This window comes from Haliotis asinina, chromosome 2 (genome assembly GCF_037392515.1).
Source record: "Haliotis asinina isolate JCU_RB_2024 chromosome 2, JCU_Hal_asi_v2, whole genome shotgun sequence".
In the NCBI taxonomy this organism is placed as follows: Eukaryota; Metazoa; Mollusca; class Gastropoda; order Lepetellida; family Haliotidae; genus Haliotis; species Haliotis asinina.
The window spans coordinates 86,793,094-86,819,436 of NC_090281.1; the positions used below are offsets into that span (position 1 = coordinate 86,793,094).

Here is a 26,343-nt window from a genome sequence, read left to right on the forward strand (position 1 = left end):
ATGAGGTCTGCAGCAAATTTGGATCGGAAAGCTCTCAAGCTACAGATATTTGTTAAAATATGGTTTATGTACTTACCGAAACAATTCAGCTACCTTAGCCCTTATGGTCCGACGCTGGCCTTGAAATCGTAATCGCAAGTGGAGTTGTACGTAGTGATCGCACAAACGCGCCTGTCAATCAATCGCATTTCGTGGAAATCCTTCGGGACTTCCCCAAAATATCGTGCGCTGATTGGTCCGATTATTTCATCGCACTGTCAGAGCCACTCACTGCGCGAGGTGTGGTTTTTAACGACAGTTGTTGTAAAATATCTATAATGTGGAATTTGATGGGTATTTATTTATACTAACAATTAAATCTCTTATTAAATGTAGAAATGCCCCATGCACGAATACGTCTTAATGCATTCAGTGTAATATTGTAACTTCTTTTTCAGATAAATAATATAAAATTTGTCATTTAGATGCATATTTCGTTTTGTTTCTTGAGTACATTAAATGATATGCCAACAGCGTTTGTGTGTGTGTGTGTGTGCGCGCGCGCGTGCGTTTCTGTACTTATTGTCAATAGAATTTTGTTTAAAATACACATAAACAGACACATTTTTAGCCATATATGTACTTGCTTCAGAGAAAGAGAGGGAAATTTGATTGGATTTATTTTTAAATGTAACGTGATAATGAAATTGATCAATAAATATGCACACACAGGACAGTATAGGATAACGCGTGTGTAAGAGGGGATAGTCCATGTGCAAGAAGAAGACCAAAAGGGTTATTTTGTCCTAGTGTCCTCACATATTGTGCAAAATATACAATGTCTGGGCAAACGGCCTTCGGGACACTCAATTAAGACACTACACACATTTAAACATAACAGACAGATGTGTTCGTCATATATAGAAACACAGGCGGATTCAAGCAGTATATCCACCTACTGATAATGTATAAAACGCTGCTATATGTATGGGAGACAGAAAAGGCTCTGCTGTCAGAAGAGGTCAGTTGTGCGAAGCGAGGAGTTAAATGGAATACAATGTTCCATACAAGATAGCTTGAATAACATTAGAGAGATGAATCCCGTCAATGGCGATTTAAACCAACTTAATCAAAGACTGTAGTACACGCACGCGCAAAAGTTTCATGACGCAGTAGTTCCCTGGCAAAGCTAGAGGAGGAAATGTGACAGTATAAAGATTAATTCAAAGTCACAGACGGAGGACGGTCAAATCAGTGTCGGTAAAAACTTCACGGGTTAAAACACTATGTTTTACACAATATCGTCTCTTTTCATATCGAGAGATATCGACAAGCATGGAGACTGTAGAAGAATTCTGAGTGTCTCTTACAGGTTGTTGTTTCTCTGGTGTGCAGTCTGTTTCTGTTCTCTCTTGCACAAATATTGCTGGAATACTGCATGAAAATAATGTAAATCTAGCCCAGTGGTAGCCCAGTGGCTCGATTCCCCACACGCGTACAATGTTTGAAGCCAATACCTGTCATTCACCGCCGTGATGTTGCTGAAATAACGCTAAAAGCGCCGTAAAAGTAAATTAAATCACTCGTTCACTGCTCATTTACTCTTTCAACAATCTTGACTCTCTAGACCTTAGTATTCCTCTATATTTCAGCTTAACTTTCCAATATAAGCAGGGATCCAACTATATGTTGCATGAAACCTAAAGCGTATCACATGTTAACTAACGCCCGTGTTAATTTTGAACTGGCCCCATAAGTCTGTGAACTATGGGAAATAACTCTTTTCACATTATTCAACCGCGAGAATGTGAGTTTGGTCAACATGGTGTCCTGACAACATTAGGTTCGCAGATAGAATCGATCCTCTGTACATTCAGCACTTACAAGTGACTAAACAGTTCGCTCGTCATCCCTAAGTTCCATTCCCCACATGATCACCAAGTCCATTTCTGGTGTCTCCAGCCATAATATTGCTGGAATATTGCTAAAAGCGGCGAAAAACCAGATTCACTCGCTTATGCCAGTCATATATGGCGGCATGAGTAGTTTGATCGTCTGTGACACCGCTATTCCCTGTGTAGGCGTGCGTCTATTCGATACGCCAGAAATGGTGGGTTCGAATCCTGTTTTGACGCGATGGTGTTTGATACAATGTGAAGGTCATTTCCCTGGTGTCCCCCGCAGTGATATTGCTGGAATAATACGGCGTAAAACTATACTCATTCACCCAGGCTGTCCTCCAACACTGAGCTGACACGACGTGGTAAGGCCTGGATACTGTAAATGCGTATAGGTCGATGCACGCTTTATCAATCACTGGACTGTCTGATCCAGAATCGATTATTCACAGAGCACCGTCATATAGCTGGGATGTTGCTGAGTGCGTTCGGCAACAAACAAAAACAACAACTGCTGCTGCTGCTACAGCTCCTTCTCCAACTGCTGCTCCTACAACTACTTCTGCTACAATTGCAACTGCGCCTACTGCTGCTGATATTTCTTCAATATACATACTATAGATAATACTATTATTCCTGTCAGTAGAAACTACATTTACCCTAACTTTAACACCCTGTAACTGGCCTGACAACTTGTATTAAGTGCTACAGCATTTATCAGACATCGCTTGTGCAATCGGTATTCTCACATTGCGTTAAGCCCCACATAGTACATGGAGCGGGACAATGCAAGTCGTGATATCTCGCCAAGATTTCACAGGATATCCGCGAAGACATGTCACAGTGACCTAAATGAGGTCATGGGCATGCGTTTCCTAGCAACAAGGGGTGTAGTCCTCAGGTGAAAAAACTCAGATCAATAGGTTCAACAATCCTTATATACCTGTAGCTTTCAGTATGTACGGTGTATATAACACGGCGCGCTCTTAACACTACATGTAGTACACATGCACGAATATGCTGTTGAATTTTGAACTCGCAACAAATATTAAATGTTATACCCATATATATGCAAGACCTGTTTGCCTGCTGTGATCAGGGTTGAGTTGTGAATGGTGCACCTCAACGTCACAAAGACCTGTCTCAGTCAATATGTTGGATAATAAAACTAACCAATAAAACTGCCGGTGAGACTTTTAGCTGTTTAGTCACTCAGCGCATTGTTAGCCATTGCTGATCAGTTAAGATATATGGTATCACACAGCACACAAGCTGTCACGATCTTGCAGTTTGTATTGAGTCAGCTTCAATAGCCTTGTGCAGTCGGTGAGAAACGCCAAGTTATTTTCAAAGCAATGTACCCGTGTACCAACCTGGTCTCCTAAGGTTGTCTTTTTTACCCGCAATGGTTAAATGATGCATTTCAGTTCGGCGAACTAAACATATGTGTTGAAGTTTTAAAATTGTTCTTATTGACTTTGTGAACTTTCTCTCAGAGATGTTATGTATTTTGCTGAAAAGTTTGTGAAATTACATATTTGTATACCCACTTAAATGTTAGCTGGGCGAAAGTGAAACCTGTAGGTCTTAGCCTTCGCTCGTCACGAAGACTCGGGGTCGATTCCCCAGTTTGCCATTTTCTGGCGTCTCCATGATCTTGATGGAATAGTGCTGAACGCGGCGCAAAACGATACTCACTCGTGGTTTTTAAGCTCCCGATTTTAAGAAGGTTCTTACTGATTACAAATACAGCCAACAGTCTACACTGCAGTAGTTATCATATGACGCAGACCTTATTGTACTTAATTACCTTCCCTGTAAAAGTAGGTGTATACAAGTATAATACGCGACAATGTGGCGATATACTGCAGGTCCAGATCCGGGAGTTTACACGGAAACGTGATGAGTCAACGATATCTCACGTCACCATGTGAGTTAAATGGAGAAATTAACCACTGCAGATTCAATCCACTGCACCTATGTACTTGGCGTTCTATAGAGCAATAGACATGGCCTGGAACCGTTATCTGTAGCTATCACAGACAGCAAGGTCTCCTCACGAGTGAGTGAGTTTAGTTTTACGCCCCTTTTAGGACTATTCGAGCAATATCACCAAAAATGGCCTTCACACAATCGACCCATGAGGGCAAACTTGACAGGGGCTATAGGCTATATAGTTAGCAAGGGGTCAAACTTTCGTTTAGATTGCCTCAATACTGAAATTAAGAACTATTCTGTGCAATATCGATTCTATATTTTGGTGTAGATATATATTTTTTAAACACGATACCTTTGTTTCTGGGACAATGTTAGTCAAGATAGGTGTGTGCACGAGGCTCTTCATGTGCAGCTAGGACATTGAAAACGGTGTCTGTACCGAACTGTCGAGCACACACCAACAGTCGACAATGCGGCAAGATTGTTTTACTTGATATCGGTGTCTGTGGTCAAGCCTGTTGCAGACAAACCAGTGGGTGACACAGGGCTGCAATGTATCCTGGAGCACTGTGGCATGGTATCCTTTCTTCCACTGTCAGTTCATGTAGCTTTACAAACGCAGTGCTATAAAATGTTTTATTTATACATGTAGTTTTAACAAAACGTTTCACAATAAAATGTTAATGTCATTTATCAGAACAAAGCGGTTTAAATTTGCGCATGTGTGTTTCTTAACTGCAGATATTCTATGTATGTTTTTCTTGAATCCAGTATTCTCCGAACAGCTGCCATTACATGACCAGTGTTACAACTTATGTCATGCTTTACTCTCGCTGAGACATTTTACCACAATGTTCTTCACAGCGGCGATAAAACTCCTTACTTCGTGAAAATGCACACTGAAAGTTACCTGAAGTATACTTCTCTTTGATTCTCACTTTCAGCATGTAGATGTTGAGGGTTCTGTTGTTGAGACACCATGGTCTATTGTGGCGGTGGAGTAGCCTAGTGGTTAAAGCGTTCGCCCTTCATGCCGAAGACGCGGGTTTGATTCCTCACATGGGTACAGTTTGGGAAGCCCATTTCTGGTGTACACCGCCGCGATATTGCTGGAATATTGCTAAAAGCGAAGTAAAGCCATACCCACTCACTCGTTATCGTCTTTTTCCCAACTAAAATGACACTAAACCGTTGAACATGACATACATTTCCAATCGGCTTCTAACATGCATGGGGCGGTGTGGTAGGCTAATGATGAAAGCATCAGCTCGTCTCGCTAAGTGAAGACCCCGGTTCGATTCCTCACAAGCATACGATGAGTGCAACCCATTTCTGGTGTCACCGACGTGTTATTACTGTCATACTGGTAAAAGCAGCATAAAACCACACTCTCAAATACAACTAATTCCACGTATAGTTCGGAGAGATCCTCTCTTGACCAGCTGATGTAGTGTCTGTACTGGCGATTTAAAGTGGTGCAGAAAGTATTACGACGTTTTCTTGTTACGTGCTGTTCATTTATCGATATTCCCGATAAATTCAGATGTCTGTCGTGGCTCAATGAAGCGAATACACAGATAGACAGATTTCATCACCCCCCGAGGCAAACTGACCATGGCAAGGGAGGCTGACCTTACATGTGACCTCTTGTAAGACCAACTTCCTTTGTCCACGTACATAAAAAAACCACTGTCATTATGGTACAGGGCACATGGGTCATACCAAGTTAGCATGCTTGACCCCATCCTTAAACTGAAATGTCACAAGTGACAGGCCGTAAGTTCTCACTGTGGACATTTTACCACAATCACTAGAGTAAATGGGCGACATGTACACTAATAACTAGTCTCTTGAAAGAAAACATTTTACAAAAAAAACCGTTCACAGCAAAATAAATAAATAAATAAAATAAAAAATCCTGAAAAACAAAAAATACACAAATGAAAAGGGCCTGGGGCTTTCTTCATTGAAACTATGGAAATCTAGACTTTATAATAGACTAGGCAGTCTGTAGAAGGAACAACTGTTTAATGGGTACCCTGGTCCATGGGTGCTGATACCTCCACTGCACATACTTAACACCAACATTACCTTTACACCAGTATTGGGTATATCACTGCACCTATGCCACTGGACTATACACACCAATGTCCAACTGCTCGTCATGTTAGTATGCGGTCTGTGGTCAGTATGGATTATATAATATCCAAACTACTGCTACACCAGTCTGGAACGGACAATCTGGTGATCAGCATCATGAGCATCCCTCTATGAACGGGGATGTGGTGACATATCAGTGAGCCTGACCATCTGACCTTGTTAGTCACCTCTTACAAGCATGGGTTACTGAACATCACTTCTATCCCAGATCTTCATGGTCTCACCAATACTACTGATGAGACCCACCAGAGGCTGATGGCTAAGCAATAAGTAACCTAATCCCTGATCATGGTGGCCATGGTGGTTGTGTCTGGACTAGGTAATAATTCATCTCTACTGCTTCCCTGACCACTACTTCTGTTGTTGATCCTGCTATTTATGGAATTTACAGCCATATTTCGAGGTTTACAGATTAATATCAGGAGATGCACACCTTCAGGGACTTAGTAACAAAAGTAAAAATTTCAGTAACTTTAACCACACACTGTAATGACATCTGACACATCTTCATCTGAGGTAGACAAATTCACCAACTGGATATGTCAACAGGAACAACATGAAATGGCAAGTCTGTGCTGTCTGGAAGTTCACCATGTGGACTACACACAACACTGCTGCACAAAATAAATGTACAAGTACACAACTAGATGTAAATAGTGTTTATTTACAATTATACACAACTATATCTGTGAGTCCTAGAACTTCTTGCTCATCCTCTGTCTCTTGAGTAGGGAGTTCCGAAGTGCAATCTGAAGGAACAACATAGTTCACATGTCAGTAATATCTGGGGATGCAAAAATTAAGTTTGATTCATCGAAAATCGAATCTGATATCTTAGTTTTGAATTTTGATAATCATTATCACTATTTTTATTTCATGATTGAATACTAATTTAAATTATTTCTACACAGCCAGAACGTAATTTTGACTTCTACTCAAGCATTTTTTAACGCTGTAGTAAGGCGAAACGTGATTGGCTGAGAGGAAAACCAACACCATGAAGCTGTCAAAACTGGCATCTGTCTAATCTCAAGAGTTGTCAACACTGGCATAAAATCTCAGTCCCATCTGAGGCTTGTACATTTATCATCAGCTCAACAATCCTGCATGTTGTTGAAACTGGATTATTTCTTTACCCGCGATGAGCGCCGGTTTAGACAGCTTTCACTGCAGTGATGAAGGTCTCAGACCACTATCACTTTGCTGAACCTCACAAGGACAGTTTTACCCAGGCATCAGCACAGGCTTTCACATTTTACATCTAAATGAATAATACAAATACAATACATTTGGTACAGGTTATATAAATTCTATGCAGCTCATACTTTTTGTCACCTTGACCTACCTGTTTGTCCTTGAATGACCTTTTGACCTTTTTCTGCATCTTGTGTTTGACCATCATAAATGGCTTGCTCTTCTTCTTCTGTTTGTTGGTGGTGCTGGCGTCGGGGTTCATCTTCTCCCTCCCATGACCGAACTTCCCCCGATCTTCCCGACCGGCCTAGGGGAGACAACAACAGTAGTGGTTTAGTGATAATGATCAGACGTGTTTGCTAGTGAAATACATACCACAGAATCAGTATCGACAGGGCACAGTGACATGCTAACAACCAGGATTCACCGCCCTGTCCTTTGACTGCCTCTCACCATACTCCAATGGGAAACAGGGTAGCCTAGTGGTACATGTTATTGTTTCCACATTGAAGACCAGGTTTGATTACCACATGGTTACAATGTGTGGTGTTCCCTGCCATCATATCGTTGGATTATTGCCATAAGCAGTGTAGAACTTTATCAGGCCATTTGCTTGGGATCTGACCTGAATTACCATAGGGATGCACAACAAAAAGCATAACAAATAGGGATTCTAAGCATAAACTAAGCAAAATGAAACCCTTTGTCTATGTTCAAAACATCTGAACAAAAACCATGAGAAAAATTTTTCTCAGGACATTTGTGTGTTGAACAAACCTAAAACCACTGATCATGTGACTCCACCCCTCTAGCCCTGTTCACAACCAACATCTAACCTAACTGTTAACCTGTAATCCTGTTACAAGGGAGTGAGTACAGTTAACAGGACAGCCAGGTGAGGTGCTGGAGGTTCTAATTATGGCTTGTAAGAACAGGACTAGGGGGACGGGGCTTGAGGAATGAAGCAGGTCACAGAAATAACTTGTAATGGGGGAAAACACATACATTTTTTAAAATGTAGCCATACCATGGTGTCATTTTCAAGCTAAAGAGGAGTGGAGAGCAGGAGATTAAACCCTAAACATGTGTAAAATTGGTGATCAGGTTTGCTGCTTGCTCTGACATTTTATACAAAAAATCCCCCAAATCAATCCAATATGAATTGGCCAACCATTAAATTCATCCCTACTTTTCTAAAAATCTTCATTGGAATGGTAGCCACTGAGGAGAATGGCATTTGTTAAGACGCTTAACATTTCCTAACAATATTGAGAGATGAAGAATAACATTGTTGACAGTTGTCTCACCAACACTGTGGCCAGTCTGGATTCCTTGTCATGGGCTCGCCTCTTGTGCACGTTCTCAATGTCAGCCAGGTTGGGCAGCTCACCCCTGCAAACACATCACTAACGTAACAGCAAAATCATCACTTGTGAGACAACACACAGTAATTAGCCGCTTGTATTATAATAATAATAATATATAATATATAATAATAATATATAATATAATAATAATTAGAATTATTATAAAGCCACTATTCAGCATGGTCTGCATCACTTTCTAAATTATGTTTTCTTTTTGATAATCCATGCAAAAAAGAAATCTGCCAGTAGGTCACTGGTCATCAAAAATTAAAATTGTTCAGTAATCACTTCCAGAGAATTGTTTTAAATATTTTAAAGCAGTGACATTTTGTAAAGCCCACCAAAATATGAAGAATGATGGAGTAAGGATATACTCCAAAACGTTGTGTCCCTCAGAATACAGATGTTGACATCCATAAATACTCTCTTCCTTATGAATCACTTCTAAATGCCATTCAAACACTTAATAAAGAAGCTGTCATTTATCGTGTCTTTATGATTACTAATCAATACGTAAAAGGCTAATCAAAGAGAAAATAGGTTCTAATTAAACGTAGCGCACCCCTGTCAGTATCTTTGATCTGTCAGCACGCTGCCACCTTCTCTGTTACTTCTGACCCCTACCTTTTCTCTGGCTCTGCTTCAACAAACTTCCTCTTCTTGCCCTTGGTCGACGTGTGCTGCACCTGCTTTGAGGCCTGGAGTTGGTTGATCTTGGCGAAGTCTTCCTGTGACAAGATTCTGTTGGCGGAGACATTCTGAGCCTTCCGTTTCCTCTCTGTAGGATCATCTGGCACCAACTTTGTGAGCTCCTCCTGCTGTGTGCAAGAAAATTATGTTTGCTCAATCCTGTAAGTGCTTCTTTGTTGTGCACAAAGTCATTGCAATAAGATCCTTAATCAAGCTGCCAGATCTGAAGTCATCCCATAACGGGTCATGTTGACCTATTGAAGTGTACACAAGTCAACCCAAGGTAAACAATGATGTTACAAGTGTTTCTAGAGTCACACTAATCCGCTAGTAGGTGTTGTTTTAAGATTTTTGGTACTGTCAGCATCGTGTAAGACATGAACATATTTCAGTCATGTAGTTCACTAAACATTTCATCACGTGACAGTAACTTTAGCAATGGCAGACTGCAATAAGTTTCTAAATTGCAAATGCACAGTTAAATCAGCAATTTCATCCTTCATCTTCCTTCATTCTTCCCCATATTTTTCAAATAATCAAATTTTTAATACCCTATTTATTGGTATATGGTCAAATAGACACGACATGGACTTTTCATCTTAACTGAACAGAGATCTTTCACCCAAGGGTGGACATCCTGTGCAGATACGTGTCAGAATGAACTTTCATCCCACCAATCACATATTGCTTACCAGACTGGGAAATTGATACGTGTAATGTGTTTGAACAATGAATAATCAAGTCTTAGCCCTGCAAACCAGATACATTTAGGACCCTAACTATCAGGTTACTATGACAACAATCAATCTGGCCACAGTCTCACCATCAAATCCTTTCTCCAGTTACTGATAATGACAGTGTATGAAATCAGGCCAGTCTGAGATGGGCTAGACTACTGACGGACGGTCAAGATTTAAAGCTAGTCAGCATGACGGTTTAGCAAAAATTTCAGATGTTCCACACATCTGAGCGAATTCACTTTATCTGGTCTTGTAAAATCAATTTGGGGCTGGTAACATTTTGAAGTTACCAGCCCTGATGTCAGGCTGGGTTTGGAGCTTATTTCACACACTGATTATGACAAGCATGAAGTACTTGAGACCTATTCTGATCCAGACACTGAACAGCATAAAATACATTCAGAAATGTTCAAATATAACTTATTTCCACTTACTGAGCAGAAATTTGATGAATACATGTTATTTTAGGTTTTAAGAAAACAACACTACTCTTACTGCATTCAGGGATATTTCTGATTATCAACCTAGGATGAGAATGAACTTCAAATCTATTTGTTAAGTTTAGCTTGAGGGTCTTGGATACTACATTATTTAAGCACAAATTTTTCAACAAAGGATACCCTTGACAAAACAAAATCTGTCTATCTACAGAATACCCTGAGTAAAAGTAATTTTACCAGTTAGCGAGACTCTTCTCTATACAAAGGAAGATTTTCGGGTAAACGGTTGGTATCAGTAAATCACAAACAGCTGATGCTTCAGATTTGTCTTTCGACTGACCTGTTCCTCATCAGAGGAATGATGCACTGTGACCCACTCTCCATCGCTGTCATCATCGTCCTCACTGCATGACTGCCAATCTGACCAACAGACACGTCAGAGAGAACAACTCAGGTTAATACCATTTCTTTACTCTTTTCAACATTTTTATCTCCCTAATGATAATACAGTGAAACATCAGCAAAACAGCACACAAAATTGCCTTCAAACTACATGTATTTCATATTTTCATCGCTGTTGGATGACTGAAATATTTTGTTTGCTTGTCGTTTAAGGAAGCACTCAGCAATGTTCACAGTATTGAGCCAGAGATTCATATTACAAGCAATGATTTGCAACATCAGGGAGTAAAGTTAATAGATGAAATATCTTGTTGCGTCAATCTGTAAAAGTTGACCGAGACAATTACATACTCAAGTGACTAGAACACTTCTGTTTCAAAATTAGTTGAAAATCTTAACAATTGTCTTGTCAATGACCATCAGAATATAAATGGGAGTCAAACCTGGTTATGGCCATGATCAGTACACTTTACCACTGGGCTATCTGACAACAGTAAAAGACATTATCGTGGGGCAACAAGAACCCATTCCTATCTGGACCCATAAAGGTCTGGGAAAGAATAGGCCTTCAGCAACCCATGCTTGCCATTAAAGGTGATTATGCTTGTCATAAGAGGCAACTAAAGGGATGGGGTTGACAATGTCATTGTTTTCTAATTGTGCAGATTGTTGCTCATGCTGTTGGTCACTGGATTGCCTGATCCAGACTCGATTATTTACAGACTGCTGCCATGTATCTGGAATATTGCTGAGTGCAGTGTAAAACTAAACTTACTCACTCACTCACTCCCATTTGAAATATTCCTGTTTTTTGTAAATGACATAAACTCTACCATCTACATCTTGAGGTTTGTGTGCTCCATCATCTTTCGTTTCCTCCAATGCCTCAGCCCCAGGAATATAGTCCTTGGTGTCTCTTTCACCGTACTTTAACACCGTGTGCTCATTCTTTGCATCTGTAGGTCGGCCCTGAAACACAACCAGATGTTACAACAACAGAGGGCAGACGTGATTGAGGAACAAGTGATGGAACTGGGAGGAACGGTGTGAGGGATCCTGCAGATGGAACTTCAGGGAAAATCTGTGATGGATCTAGGTGAACCCAACCAATGATGACTTATAAACACACTCTGCCAGATGTACCCTTAACTTGGTAATCTGCTAAACTTACCCTGTCTTTCTTGTGCAGAAGTGCAGGGTTGTGTTGTCTGTACACCTGGATCAGGGCTCGAGCTGCCATCATCACAGCTGAAACATCAACAGTAGACCATCAAATGTGGAAACACTCGTGCAGCTACCATCACAGGTTTACTACAAGCCTACTAGTATGATCACTCAACTACAGTCAACCTGATAAGGCCTACTACAGCTCCTGCACATTTTACCACAGGTCAGCTACATCAGTACTATATTTCCACTGCTGGTATACAACAGGTCCACTACATTCTATGAAAGGTCTGCAACGTTACTACCACAGTTCCACTACAGGTGTTGTAAACGCCTACTACAGCTCCACAACAGGTCAGCTACACTACTACTACAGTTCCAGTACAAGCCTACTACTGCTCCAGGGGCAGTATGGTAGCCTTGTTGTTAAGCATTTGATCGTCATACTGATGACCTGGGTTTGATTCCCATCATGGGTACAACGTGTGAAGCCCATTTCTGGTGTTCCCCACCATGATTTTGCTGGAATATTGCTAAATTCTAGAATATTGCTAAAAGAAGTGCAAAGCTATACTCACTCACTTACTATTACAGTTCTGCCACATTTTACTACAGGTCTGCAACATTACTATTACAGTTCTATAACAGGTTTTGTAGAGGCTTGCCTTAGTTTCCCTACAATCTACTGCAGGTATGCTACTACAGTTCCACCAGGAGTCTAGGGGCTCCTTTCACAAAGCAAACCTTTACTAAGGGTAACCTTAACTCCAATTCTTTAACACTGCACTAAGGTTACCTAAGACTAAGGGCAGTGCTGTGTTAAAGAATGGGAGTTAAGTGAGTTTAGTTTTACGCCACACTCGGTTTTACGCAATATTACAGCTATATGGCGACGGTCTCTAAATAATCGAGTCTGCACCAGACAATCCAATGATCAACAACATGAGCATTTTGGGAACCAATGACATGTGCCAACCAAGTCAGCAAGCCTGACCACCCGATCCCGTTAGTCGCCTCTTACGACAAGCATAGTCAACTTTTATGGCAATCATGGGTTGGTGAAGGCCTATTCTACCATGGGACCTTCACGGGTAAATGTGAGTGAGTGAGTGAGTGAGTGAGTGAGTTTAGTTTTACGTCGCACTTAGCAATATTCCAGCTATATGGCGACGGTCTGTAAATAATCGAGTCTGGACCAGACAATCCAATGATCAACAACATGAGCATCGATCTGCGCAATTGGGAACCGATGACATGTGCCAACCAAGTCAGCAAGCCTGACCACCCGATCCCGTTAGTCGCCTCTTACGACAAGCATAGTCAACTTTTATGGCAAGCATGGGTTGGTGAAGGCCTATTCTACCATGGGACCTTCACGGGTAAATGTGAGTGAGTGAGTGAGTGAGTGAGTTTAGTTTTACGTTGCACTTAGCAATATTCCAGCTATATGGCGACGGTCTGTAAATAATCGAGTCTGGACCAGACAATCCAATGATCAACAACATGAGCATCGATCTGCGCAATTGGGAACCGATGACATGTGCCAACCAAGTCAGCAAGCCTGACCACCCGATCCCGTTAGTCGCCTCTTACGACAAGCATAGTCAACTTTTATGGCAAGCATGGGTTGGTGAAGGCCTATTCTACCATGGGACCTTCACGGGTAAATGTGAGTGAGTGAGTGAGTGAGTGAGTTTAGTTTTACGTCGCACTTAGCAATATTCCAGCTATATGGCGACGGTCTGTAAATAATCGAGTCTGGACCAGACAATCCAATGATCAACAACATGAGCATCGATCTGCGCAATTGGGAACCGATGACATGTGCCAACCAAGTCAGCAAGCCTGACCACCCGATCCCGTTAGTCGCCTCTTACGACAAGCATAGTCACCTTTTATGGCAAGCATGGGTTGGTGAAGGCCTATTCTACCCCGGGACCTTCACGGGTCCACGGGTATATGTGAGTTAAGGTTAACCTTAGTAAAGGTTTGCTTTGTGAAAGAAGCCCCGGGTTTCCATGTGCTACACATCTACTACATTCAAGTTATGGGTCTCTAAGGACTGCCACCTACTCTTGTCTCTGTGTGACTTGTACTGGACAAGGTCTCCCAGCAAATCCTCCCCTATAGCCAGAGGACACCTTGCACACACCTCTCGCACAGAATTCAGTCTGGAGAAGATAGCAATAAAGGTGAGTATTCAACTGATACCCAGGATAAAACCAAGAAAACTAACATATCGCAAGAACATAAACTTGATATGTTGTCGGCAACAATGCTAATCTGAAATGTTATTAATGTTTAGACTCATGCAAATGTCTCTTTTCACAATTAAATCACCTAATTTCATCTTGAGCTCCAACTCTATGTGTTTTCAATAAAAACTGCAAAAGTCAAACTATTTGCATCTATCTTGAACTTGTATGCCAAATTCTGAAAAAAATTGCTCCCAGATTTCCATAAATCTTGTAAATGCACCAGATCAAATGAAATTCGAAACCAACTCTCTGAAACAGTATTAATGTACTCTTTGAACACCTATTTCCATAACCTAAAAAAACCCTGAATACTATGTTTGCCATGGTTGATACATCTACACAACATATAACATAGTTATATAAAATTTGATAAAATTTCTCCTGCTATATGTGTAAACTTTCAAATAATCTAATGTCAATTTCAGTACATGTGTGCTCATGTCTATAACATATTTAATTATTCACTTCTGAAAGAGCTGCAAAAAGAAGAGAAATATTTTCAGTTTTCAATTGTTTTAGTGAAAATGCCAATATATCTAAAAAAGAAAGGGGAAGACTTTTAGCCATAAAAATTCACAGAGCTAGCAAACAGAGTTAGTTCTGTGGAAACCATCACACCTACCCAACAGCCATTACCTCCCTGGAGTTTCTCTCTGTGATGAAGTTGTTGGAGATCGTTACCAAAACCTCTTCCATTACCTGAAGAAACAATGACTAGTTCATCAACAAGGAGAAATGATACAAGAAACACAAGAAATATATCCCAAAACATCAACAAGAAAACAAATATCCCCTGCAATGGCAAAATACTCTTCATGAATACGTCTACTAATTATGATTTCAGTATGCCTGTGTTTTGGTGTACATATCGCAGAGTGGAAGGAGAGTATTGTAGTTTTTACAGTTCTGCTCCGGAAAAGAACACTACCACCAACTTCAGTCTAGGTCGAACTTGTTGCCATGGAAACACAAACAATATTTTATTCAGATATCTAAACCCACCAAAAGGCCCCACTATACCAACAGACCTATCTATGCGCCAAGTTTGGTGAATAAATAATGAACAGTTTTAAAGTTTTGCTCGGGAAAAGACCACAACCACCAACTTCAGTCACATTCAAACTTGTGGTCATGGAAACTACTAAAAATTAAATTCACAAAAAAGGCACATCTAGGGGTCATGGTGAACACAGAGAACATGTGTAACAAGTTCAATAAGCTAAAGTTTGGGAGATCTGCGCTGAACAAGATAACATCCTCAGAGCCACAGATTAAGTCATGTTTCCATGGAAACCACAAAAAATAAAATTAATATGCAGGTCTAATTACCAAAAGGCACATCAATGGGTCATGCTTGATTATGTGAACCAAGCTTGATGAAGCTAGCATGTATAGTTTAGGAGATCTGCTTTGGACAAGATGACCTCATAGTCACAGCCTAAGTCATGTTTCCATGAAAAAAAAAATTCATTTCAGGGTATCAGGACAAAGTATTGTGGACGTACGGACAAAACCTGTTTCTCTATGGCACGCAACTTCGTTGTTGTAGTGGAATAATAAAGATTAGTCATATAATGTTATATGTTGTCATCATAATTTGTTTGTTTGCCATTTATGCCACTCCTAGCAATATTCCAGCAATATGGTGGGAGTCTGTAAATAGTCGAGCATGGACCAGATGATCCAGTGATTAACAATATGAGCATCTATGCAGTTAGAATATGATGACATATATGAACCAAGCCAGCGAGTCAACCCAATCCCAGCTAGTCGCCTTTCACTACAGGCATGGGATGCTGATTGTAACCCAGATCTTCCTTGGTTCAGATCCTTTGATTATGAAGTAAACCTATCACACCAATATAGCTCAGTTGCGTGAGTGGACACAATCTCCTGCAGTAAACATGAGTCAAGGGAAATAACTCTATAATTTACTCACATCAGGGGGAACTAACTCATGACTAGCTTGTGCAACATACAACAGCAACTTGGTAACCTCTGAAACAAACAGCAAAAAATATCTGTTCCAGCAGGTTTCTAAAAATATTTGACAGGTGTGGAAAAACTCATCTAGTTCCTTGTTGTATCTTTAAGGGTCAATATATCACCTTGCAATAGAATTTCATAGTAAACATGTTCAAAGCCTTTGATTCTATGTTCTTATGAAATATTTTCACAAAAACGTTCAAGTTAACACCAAAGCAATCTGAAGTAGATACCTCTTTGATGTGGCTGAAGGAATCGCTTCAGAAATGGGTAAAAGTTAAACAGGAAAAGCTGGAACAAAACAAAAGTAACATTGCTCATAGCATAATGACCAAAAAGAAAAAATGTTCAAAAAGTGTTCCAGTTCATCAATCACATCAATCAACCAGACCAGTTGCACCTCCTTTTCATCAAATCAAAGTGCTGTTCATTGTCTGTTGTGTGTAATTATATGCAGATTTAATACAATGACATTCAGTATGAACATGTTTTATCCCCTAATGATTAAAACAAAAATAAATTTCTAACAGTCAATTATTCAACTGAATTGTGGGTAAATGATTTATGGGTAGATGAGTCAGTCAGTTCTCTGAAATATCACTGGTAGACACTAAAAACATTACCAAACCATACCTGGTGTATTCCGATAAGTCTTGAAATCAGATCCATCATCAGCAGTTTAACTTCAAACCTTTCATTTGATGACTCGAGTTTCTTGAACAACTTCTCACAAAAGTCTTTAAGAAACAACAAAAAAAACAAAAAAACATATGGAACAAAAACATTCATTAACTTTTGGAACAAGCAACAACAGCAGACAACAACAGTAGACACCACCATACCAGTACAATAGCAGAACCTCAGTATGTGTGACATCCATGTACAGAGTATGTCCACACTGACTGATGAAAGGAGACAAAATGAGAGGTTAGCCACTGCTGGTTACAAGTACACTGTAATATTGCTTATCATGGCCAAAGAGTTCAGTCTCAAAACACAAAAAATCATGTCTCTCATCATCAGAGCAGTTTCGAATTACATTTCTACAAATGGATTGATGTGGATTACCTTGAGGATCATGGATCAAGTGTAGAGCTGAAAAGTTGAAAACTTCAGCCTTTTTCTTTTTGCTACCTTGTTTCTGAAAGAGGTTAAATAATTAACAGATTAATGAACAACAAGAAGGTGCTATACCATACATTTAAATGTGAACTTAAAAGTAGAGTTCTATTTTTGTTGGGATTGTATGCAGCCATAGCTCAAAAAGGTCATATTTCTTCAAAGAAGATCAAGAATAATGCAAATATAAAAAGATTCCATACACAATTGATTAGACATAAATAACTGACTACATATTGCGTAATTTCAACATACAAAATAAAATTTCAAACGTTTTTAACACAAAACATTAAGCTGAATAATATTTTCACTGTGTCATAATGTGTGTAACTGAGACATCATTGCTGGTGGTAATACACAAAAAACTTCCTATACCTGAAAAGATGTTGAAAATACATGAAATTCAGATAAACAACAAAATGTGAAGGTCAAAAACCCAGACTAGACAAATGTGAGTGTCTTGTCAACATCACATTCACAACCTGGTCTACCCACTTTCAGAACAGCCAGTGCTCTCTTCAGTTTCCTTTCCCTGTTTTTCGTTTTCTTCCCTACTCTGTAGGCAAGTGATAACTCCCTTGCTGTTTTCTTAGATGAATTCTGTAAACATAGCAACTGGAAAAGTCAAACAACCTGATCTAAAATGTAAATATAACAGATGTATTCAGTTAATAAAAGACAAAGGATTTCAAATTTTCAAAATGGAAAACCAAAAATATATTTTGTTGTAGAAGAGGATGCATAACTTTCCGTTGGCCTGTGCTGTGGTAAACAAAATGCCACTGATCAAGGAAAGATAACTCTGCCTGTGACTCACAGTGTCATCATCATCATCACTGTCACTCTCAGCTTTCTGATCAAGCTCATCTCTCCCCAGGAAAAACTTCAGGGCTGCAACAAGTATCTGGAACAACAGTAACATGATATTAATAAAGGACTAAAATTCATCTCAATTATACCTCTAAAAACACACAGGTGTATACACATAAAAAAAAGTACAATGCCCCATAATTGTCAGAGCATCAGTATGTTAGTTTGTAACCATGATACAGCAAAACAATTTACACACCTGAATGTGATGAAGGGACCATTCATAATTTATGGTTAGGGAGTGATGATGATTTGTTATGGTGGAGGATGTACAATGTGAATGGCACACCTAAAATTCCTGTACAAAGTAAGTGAAATACAACCCTTCCCCTCTATCACATACAAAATTAATGACCCACATTAGTATGTGTGTACAAAATTAATGACTCAAACCCAGAAAAAATTGGGTGACAACATAAACCTCCACCCCTATTCTTAAAATATGATCACAAAATCACACACATACACACACACCTAACCCAACTCCCCCACAACACACACACTCCATTTTGCCTGAACACTGTCTACAACATCCCCATGCAGGATGATTATTGACACCTGCATAACAAATCATTCACCATTTCCATTTTGTAGTGACTGTACATTTGAAGAGAGTCAAGTCCAGTTGACTACAAATTTGAACAGGTATGTTTGGACCTACCTTGGCATGCTTGGAGAAACATGCTGTTGTTATGACATTGACAGTCTTGGCATCGTTCCACACATTCTTCTTGTACAGTTCAGTCATAACATCCTGTGGGACAAAGAGGCTCAAAGTCACATCTCAACTACACAACAGTCTTGACAGGACTCATTAACATGAAGCTGAAAAAAGTCTACCTCAGATTGTTGTGATACTTTTAAGTATCAGATTGCAGCTCAATGTATAGCTTCATTTGCTGTTTGCATCTGAATGTATAGATTTGGCTATAATGACAACTGACTTACATACTGTTATGTCTTCATCAAACAACACTTTCACTACAACAGGACCAGACAATTAAAACCTGCTCATAAAATTACTAAATTCTGACGCTTTTGAGAATCTTACCAAGGACATTTTTGCTGCAACAGGACTTTTATCTGTCAGCATTGTGTACATAAAACTCTGAAGAGTCTGGAACAAGAAGAATATTAATGAATGACGGTCACAAATATCATATACAAACAGAATTATTACGCATATTGAATTTGAAAATGACACAGAAACCCTAAACAACACTTACACAGCCAAAAGAAAATTTCTCACTTGGAGCCCTAAGTATTATCTGAATGGGCTTCGCACATTGTCTCAGTGTCAGGAATCAACCCCAGGGCTTCAGCATTACCAGCGAACACTTTAACCACTAGGCTACCCCTACTCACATCATGCTACAGAGTGTTGCCATGACTTCTTTGATAGTCAACCTTCCATGGTGTTGTTGTGTTCTTACCGAATTTAGCTGCATATTCTTGCGCTTGGAGTTGACATTCTTTATGTCCGTGACAATGTACTTGTAGAGTGTTTTTCTCAGTAGCTTGTCTTGACAACGGAACAATTCAAAGAACAGTTCCAGGATGCTGGTGGCTGGTATCAAGCCTTTGTTCCGTAAGAGGATGAGGGACTTCACCATTGACTGCAGACATAAACCATAAACACTGTCATGTCAATGAAGACTCGGCATGCGCAAAACAACAGTCCAAAACTGGTCAAATTGCACTCTAACTATGGTAGACAGGAGATGTTTTCTTCTGAGTGAGTGAGTGAGTGAGTGAGTGAGTGAGTGAGTGAGTGAGTGAGTGAGTGAGTGAGTGAGTGAGTGAGTGAGTGAGTGAGTGAGTGAGTGAGTGAGTGAGTGAGTGAGTGAGTGAGTTTAGTTTTATGCCTCACTCAGCAATATTCCAGCATTATGGTCGTGGTCTGTCAATAATCGAGTCTGGACCAGACAATCCACTCATCTGCAACACAAGCATCCATCAGCACAATTGGGAACCGATGACATGTGTCAGCCAAGTCAGTGGGCCTAACCACCTGATCCCGTTAGTCGCCTCTTACGACAAGTATAATCGCCTTTTATGGCAAGCATGGGTTGCTGGAGATCTATTCTACCCAAGACCTTCACAAGTCGTTTTTTTCTTAAATGCCCTGTTTTATACTTATATTTTGGGGGTTCCGGCAGTGTTCTGCAACATTATCATCAATTAAACATTGAATTATGCAACATCTGTAAATGAGAAAATGATTTCAGATCCTTAAAAATGAAGTCAGTTAAAAATGCAGAAACATTAATTTGCTGCAGATATGCTGTATCTAATCACATGTTGCTCTTGATACTATAGTGAGTATACAATCACCAACTAAAAGGAAATAAAACTGAAGAAATAATTTAGCTGTATGATGGAAATCCACAGTACATTGACTGCTGCTGACAAACCAGTGATAAAAGAATGGTCATTACCAGTCTCATCGTTGGGTCCAGTGCTGTGGCATGTCTGTGTAGGAGGTCCCGCAACTGCTGCGGAAACTCGGATAGTTCTGCTGGGTAACAGTGGGACACCTGGTGTCAACAAACAAATATACAAATGTTAAATGTTGATACACAATAATAACTTTGAAAATCATTATTCAGATCTCTTGCTATATTCATTTCAACTGTTCAGTCAATATGAAAGATTCCTTAAATATAATTTCTCTAAATTATTAACCTATTTTCCCATGGATTGTGAGAGCACATAGCTGAACAATCAAGTTCAAAGCAGGATATCATTAGCTGTTACAATGGACAGTATTACATTACAATGTGAAAAGGATGTTAGTTTTCACTGCTGTGAGCAATATTCCAACTGTATTATGGAAGTGATCAGGAATATTGATTCAAGGCATGACAACCTGGATAACTATCTTCAATGTTTATGAACGCCAAATGCAAATAATCAAGTTTGGAAAAGAAAAGATAATCCAGTGATTGTCATCGCAACCATTCATTCACTCACTCAGCATCATGAACACGGGATCACTAACTGGGACACAACTGCATTATCAAACAATTCACCAAGTCGTCCTGAAGACAGCTTCCATCATTATCAAACAATTCACCAAGTCGTCCTGAAGACAGCTTCCATCATTATCAAACAATTCACCAAGTCATCCTGAAGACAGCTTCCATCATTATCAAACAATTCACCAAGTCATCCTGAAGACAGCTTCCATCATTATCAAACAATTCACCAAGTCATCCTGAAGACAGCTTCCATCATTATCAAACAATTCACCAAGTCATCCTGAAGACAGCTTCCATCATTATCAAACAATTGACCAAGTCGTCCTGAAGACAGCTTCCATCATTATCAAACAATTGACAGTAGTGTTTGCATCAGCAGCATTATATGGCAAATATTGTAATAAAGATGTTGTATATCTATACAACTATCTCCCTTTGTCATCCCACTAACATTTAAAGCCACTTAAAGAAGTTACCAACCTGTGCTAGAAATATCAACAGTTCTTCTAAGGTTTTAGAAAACGCTGATGGTTTTAGCTGGAACAGCTGCAGATTTGATTGATAGTGCCGGTACTGCTGCAGAAACTGTAAATACAAAATATATGTCATTAGCTTTTGACCATTTCCACGCACAGTTTCTCTGATATGCCGAAAATCTATATCGTGTCTGCCTTGTCTTCAAGAAGGTCAGTAAATATATTAACACTAGTCCATACACGCCATATCGTTTATTCTAAAATATATCCCGATATTTCTGTAGTTCGATAATCGACAGTCCTGCTAGTTCTTACTTCATCTTTGTAGGATTCAGAATCTCTTTTGATAAGATTCTGAAGCTGTGGAAGATTGGTTGGTAATTTATTCCGATTTCGATCTGTCATCTTGGCTGTTCCTGAACGAAGACTCTCAAAACATTGCACGTGTGGATCAACACCGGAGACGGAAGTTGGTTTCAATGTTGTGCAAAGCTGGTATTCTCACTTTGGTATAATATGTTACGGTATACAATTCTTACCGCTACGCTATGTACATTACACTCATATGCGAGATAAATATATATTAGTATATTATAGATAGTAACAATGCTAATATATATCAATATAAGTTTCCACCTAGTTCAAAACTTATGGCGATAAACTTAAAAGTTTACAAAATGTCTGCTCCCTTGTTCCCATCTCTTGCTCCGAGAGAAGTTGACAAGCTATGGTTCACTGTTGATAAGCCATGTGACGATGAAAATGAGCTGTCAAAATTAGAAGAAGAATACCAGTCATGGGTGTGTTCGATGTACTTATGGACACACTTCATTCAGACTAAGAGTGCATAACTGGATCACACAGTTTCAACTTATTGAAAAAGACAATCACTTAAAAGATTGGCTTCGTGACACCCAAACCAATTTTCGATCGTTGAGGTCCACATATCATTTCCGATCCGACATACATTTGCGTTAGTTTGAGTTAGCGTGTTAGCCATAAATTTTGATTTTCACATGGAATCGTTTTACAATCGTAATAATACCAGATATCTCACGTAAAGCTTTTTAAAATCCGTATTGAAATGTGTTGTCCCTTCGTAAATTGTCAGTGCGACGACAAATCGTGGGTAGTCATTAGTGTTTTCGCTTGCTGAAAGGATTCAAGGCTCTTGTGGCTGAGCTGTCATGTTATTGTGTATGGGTGGTGGGTTTGCTGAGTGTTCACTCGTCACGCCGAAGATCCAGGTTTGATTCCCCTCATGGGTACAGTTTGTGAAGAACATTTCTGGTGTTCATGCCATGATATTGTTGGAATATTACTGAGAGCTGCGTAAAACATAAATCACCCATGTTGTTGAGTAGTTAATTTGGAAAGACTTCCCCATGTATCTCCCCTACCCTAGCCTGATTGAAACCATATTACCTGAATTTATGTATATTGTTTTCCTCATCATTAAAATTTAGAGTAGAGCTTTAGCTAATAATTATTGAGAAAAAGACCGTAAGGCAGTTGAGCAAACTGGAAGTTCTAATACATGTAGTGAGTAAACTGCAGAAGGCTGTGCATAGTCTTAATTGAAAAAGGAATCAAGTGCATTAAAAACTGTGATGTTGATGGTCATTTGCTGAATTTCAGAGTATCTGTTCCAGATATGTCACTCACTTCACTCACTCTTTTTACCATGTACTGCTTTCATCCTTTCAGCATCAAAGTATCGCTGACAAAGACAACAACATTGTGCCAATAGGAAAGACCTCCGAGGTTTGTTATGATATGTGGAACTCTTTTTGCATACATACATGAAGATCTTAGGTCACCTCCAAAAATGGTCATGTCACTGTCAGGTGAACTTTCTAATCAGGCAATCCATATCAACCCTTTCAGTCTGTTTGAGCAAATTGCCTGATTTCTGTGCAACATTATCAAGGAAAATAATCTATTGTAATGGCTCATCACTAGAGTTCAGAGATGCTGCCAAAATGATGATGAATTTTAACTCACCTTACTGTAGTGTAGTGGTATGTGGAAAGTTTTCCAACAAATGGACAGTGACTTTGCCAAGTGTTTCAAGAGATCGGTCATCAAAAACCTGATTTGATTCTCCTTGATCAAAAATGAAGAGCAGATTTGACTGTCATATTGCTGGAATATTGTTGAGAGCTGTTTATGCACAAACTCACTCAGTGTCAATAAATTCATTTTACACAATTTGATTTGGTAGAATATCTTAAAATTGATGCAGAATTCTGCATGGAACTGTTTTGTTTCCATATATCACATTGTTGTGACAAAATGTGTTGTTTAAGCCCAAGCAGATATGTAGGGCAGTTGAAACATTACTGTAAACGTTTCTTACTCATGGCTCCATTGCCTGCTAGTGTAACAAGATCATCTGAAATGTGGTCTGTCAGTATGTAACATGGTGTAACTAAACAACGAAGAATGTCATCTATGAATCAGTCACTTAATATGGAATATGTCACTCATAGCATCTAGATGATGATGATGATGAAGAAGAGGATGATGAGGGTGATGATGATGACGACAGTGACACCAATGATGATGGCATGGACACCGACATGATGGACGACAGGGATTCAGCTGATGATGCAAGCACATGTATGTGTTACAAAGCAAACAAACTGTACAAATGTACTTGTATTACTCTGAATGTACAGGGATGATGGGGTACCTTAGCATTTACACTTCATGCCACAAACCTGGGTTTGATTCCCTACAGCATGTACAAGGGTATAATATGTGAAGCCCATTTCTAGTATCCACCTGCCATTATATGTTTGGAATCTTGTGAGAGTAATGTAAAACCATTTTAACTCACTGAATGTACTACTGTCTATTTTCATGCCATACCAATCTTTGAAATTTTGTGAATGTGAAGATTTGTCTGTCATTGCCTATTACTTTTCATGTTTTTGTTTAGTAATTAGTTGGTATACATTTATGGAACAGATTTCCAGAATCCCACCAGGACTCAGAGTCCTTGAATATCTGTCATTATTTAACAAGTGCAGAAACCATGGACCATTTCCAACTAGTCTGTAGCTCTTTTCAAAGTAGCAACTGTACGAGAGAAAAACAGCTTTTGGGTAGTTTGTCAACACTTTCTCTCATACTAAAGAACTAGTGAACGTCTGTAAGCAGTCTCGTTTTTCTGGTGTATATTTATGATGACTGTACATTTGACAGTGTCACTTTTCCTGTCTTTGAAAGTAGTTGATTTCATTTTAATTTTGATTTCAGACTGAACTGTGGATTTTAATCTCGAGGCTTTACAGTCTGGGTAGACTTATTCCGTCACTCCTTCAGGACAGTGGAAGTTTTATCGGCAGTATTAGCACTGGGCTCCTGAACTTGCTGAAGAACAAGGAGAGGATTGAATATGTTCTGAATGTTCAGACATTTGTCCAGCCTACAAGTACTATGTAATTAACATCAGTTACCTTCCGTTGTGGTGAGTGTAGAGTGCCACATTATCTACATCTGAGGTGATTCCAGGGCTGAAGTGTCAATACTCCATGTCTTTATCATCTGAAGTGGATGGTCACTCATTGGGGACTCAGTTGTTTAAGCTGAAGCATTTCACTGAGCAGAATTGTAACCCGTGGACATGCCACATTCTGGATTCAAATCTCATATTCTAGGTTAGTTATCACCATACTTATGCTTCTGGGTTTTGTTAAAGTCAGGAACCTCTATTACTTTGGGCTTTCTCACATTAAGCTGACAATGCTGAGACTTAGCTGGGATAGTGTCTGAGGCAGCATTGAACTCAAATCACTCACACACTATTGTGTACGAAGGCGATTCATGGACTCAGGAGAGAATAACAGGTGTCTACAACGTAACATGCACAAGGTTACTGATATTGATCACTGAAGCTGCAAAGGTGCTGAAATGTGGACCATAAAGTCCTTCATATCAGTGTAAGCGAAGTTCTTCTAAATTTCACATTTGTACTGGTATGAGATACCTGTGCAAAAATAAACAGGTTTCCTCTTTTTCTACCATGTTGTTTCTTTTTCAGTGCTTGACATCTTGGGGCATATCATTTAGTTCAACTCCTTTATCGCCTTCAGTTTTGAAGACACGGGATGCCCAGTCTTGCATATTATAATGTTGTTGAGTGGTAAAATGGTGGTGGTAAAACTGAGGGTTATCATCGAAAACTGTCTCTCACAGGAGGTATCACTTGTGTGAGATCAGATGATATCTCCTATTGACAGTAGATTTTCTACAATGCTTTGACAGTGTTCTGATGTCATGAAGTTGATGATGTCACAATGTTATGATATCGCTACACTGCACACCTAATGGCAGTACTGTGTTCAGAGATGTACATTTTTCATTTGAAACTAATGAATACAAATTGGAAAGCCATTATGATAAATTGAATTTCACCCTTGTGTCTACTGATCTGAATTATATCAACACTCGTTGATGAAGGTGAACATACCCTTGGCCAGCCTCGGATATTTGTCACTTTGTCAACTCATACTGATACATTTGATATTCGTAGACACTTGGGTGAGATTCTATATAGCTACTAAATTGGTAAGCATGTCAACTTTTATCGAAATTTCATTTAGTTTGCAGTTTTTTGTTTGTGTTGTGAAAATTTAAATTCTAACACATGTTATCACATCCCAGTTGCACA

At 39.4% G+C, this 26,343-nt stretch overlaps 3 protein-coding genes across 4 annotated transcripts in view; 1 reads left to right on the forward strand and 2 right to left on the reverse strand.

Annotated features, from left to right (window-relative positions):
- The window catches only part of LOC137274516 (uncharacterized), a 101,122-nt gene extending 100,955 nt beyond the window's left edge, over nt 1-167 (reverse strand). The window contains exon 1 of the mRNA XM_067807743.1: nt 77-167. The gene's annotated coding sequence lies outside the window, so the exon portion shown is untranslated. The remainder of the gene's footprint in view (nt 1-76) is intronic.
- Nucleotides 168-6,618: 6,451 nt separating this feature from the next.
- Nucleotides 6,619-22,333, reverse strand: LOC137274517 (protein SDA1 homolog). 2 transcript variants are annotated; one of them, XM_067807745.1, is made up of 21 exons: nt 21,981-22,333; nt 21,670-21,774; nt 20,647-20,745; nt 19,642-19,824; nt 19,260-19,325; nt 18,870-18,962; nt 18,156-18,242; nt 17,834-17,938; nt 17,288-17,360; nt 16,853-16,956; nt 16,453-16,510; nt 16,173-16,231; nt 14,856-14,932; nt 14,049-14,146; nt 11,980-12,056; nt 11,642-11,777; nt 10,747-10,826; nt 9,161-9,351; nt 8,477-8,561; nt 7,321-7,476; nt 6,619-6,724 (listed from the first exon to the last, which is right to left on the reverse strand). In XM_067807745.1, the coding sequence occupies exons 1-21, from the start codon at nt 22,068-22,070 to the stop codon at nt 6,671-6,673; spliced, it is 2,076 nt and encodes a 691-aa protein (XP_067663846.1). In that variant the 5' UTR covers nt 22,071-22,333; the 3' UTR covers nt 6,619-6,670. The 2 variants fall into 2 exon arrangements, with proteins under 2 accessions (XP_067663846.1, XP_067663845.1); XM_067807744.1 differs by having other exon boundaries at nt 9,161-9,354.
- A 9-nt stretch (nt 22,334-22,342) lies between these two features.
- On the forward strand, nt 22,343-25,689 carry LOC137274518 (anaphase-promoting complex subunit 15-like). The gene is made up of 4 exons (XM_067807746.1): nt 22,343-22,465; nt 23,373-23,429; nt 24,158-24,287; nt 24,930-25,689. Exons 1-4 carry the CDS (start codon nt 22,343-22,345, stop codon nt 24,932-24,934), a joined length of 315 nt encoding a protein of 104 aa, XP_067663847.1. The 3' UTR covers nt 24,935-25,689.
- Nucleotides 25,690-26,343: the final 654 nt, after the last annotated feature.

Bases quoted from the DNA above. Each gene is read 5' to 3' on its own strand.
- LOC137274517 (XM_067807744.1), bottom strand. From the start codon at position 22,070: ATGACAGATCGAAATCGGAATAAATTACCAACCAATCTTCCACAGCTT. The intron at 19,825-20,646 runs GTAATGACCATT...TTATGTCTGCAG, and splicing joins TGGACCCAACGATGAGACTG to TCAATGGTGAAGTCCCTCAT. The intron at 16,232-16,452 runs GTATCTACTTCA...TGTTTGTTTCAG, and splicing joins CCTTCAGCCACATCAAAGAG to AGGTTACCAAGTTGCTGTTG.
- LOC137274518 (XM_067807746.1), top strand. From the start codon at position 22,343: ATGTCTGCTCCCTTGTTCCCATCTCTTGCTCCGAGAGAAGTTGACAAG. The intron at 22,466-23,372 runs GTGTGTTCGATG...TCATCCTTTCAG, and splicing joins AAGAAGAATACCAGTCATGG to CATCAAAGTATCGCTGACAA. The intron at 23,430-24,157 runs GTTTGTTATGAT...TGTCACTCATAG, and splicing joins CAATAGGAAAGACCTCCGAG to CATCTAGATGATGATGATGA.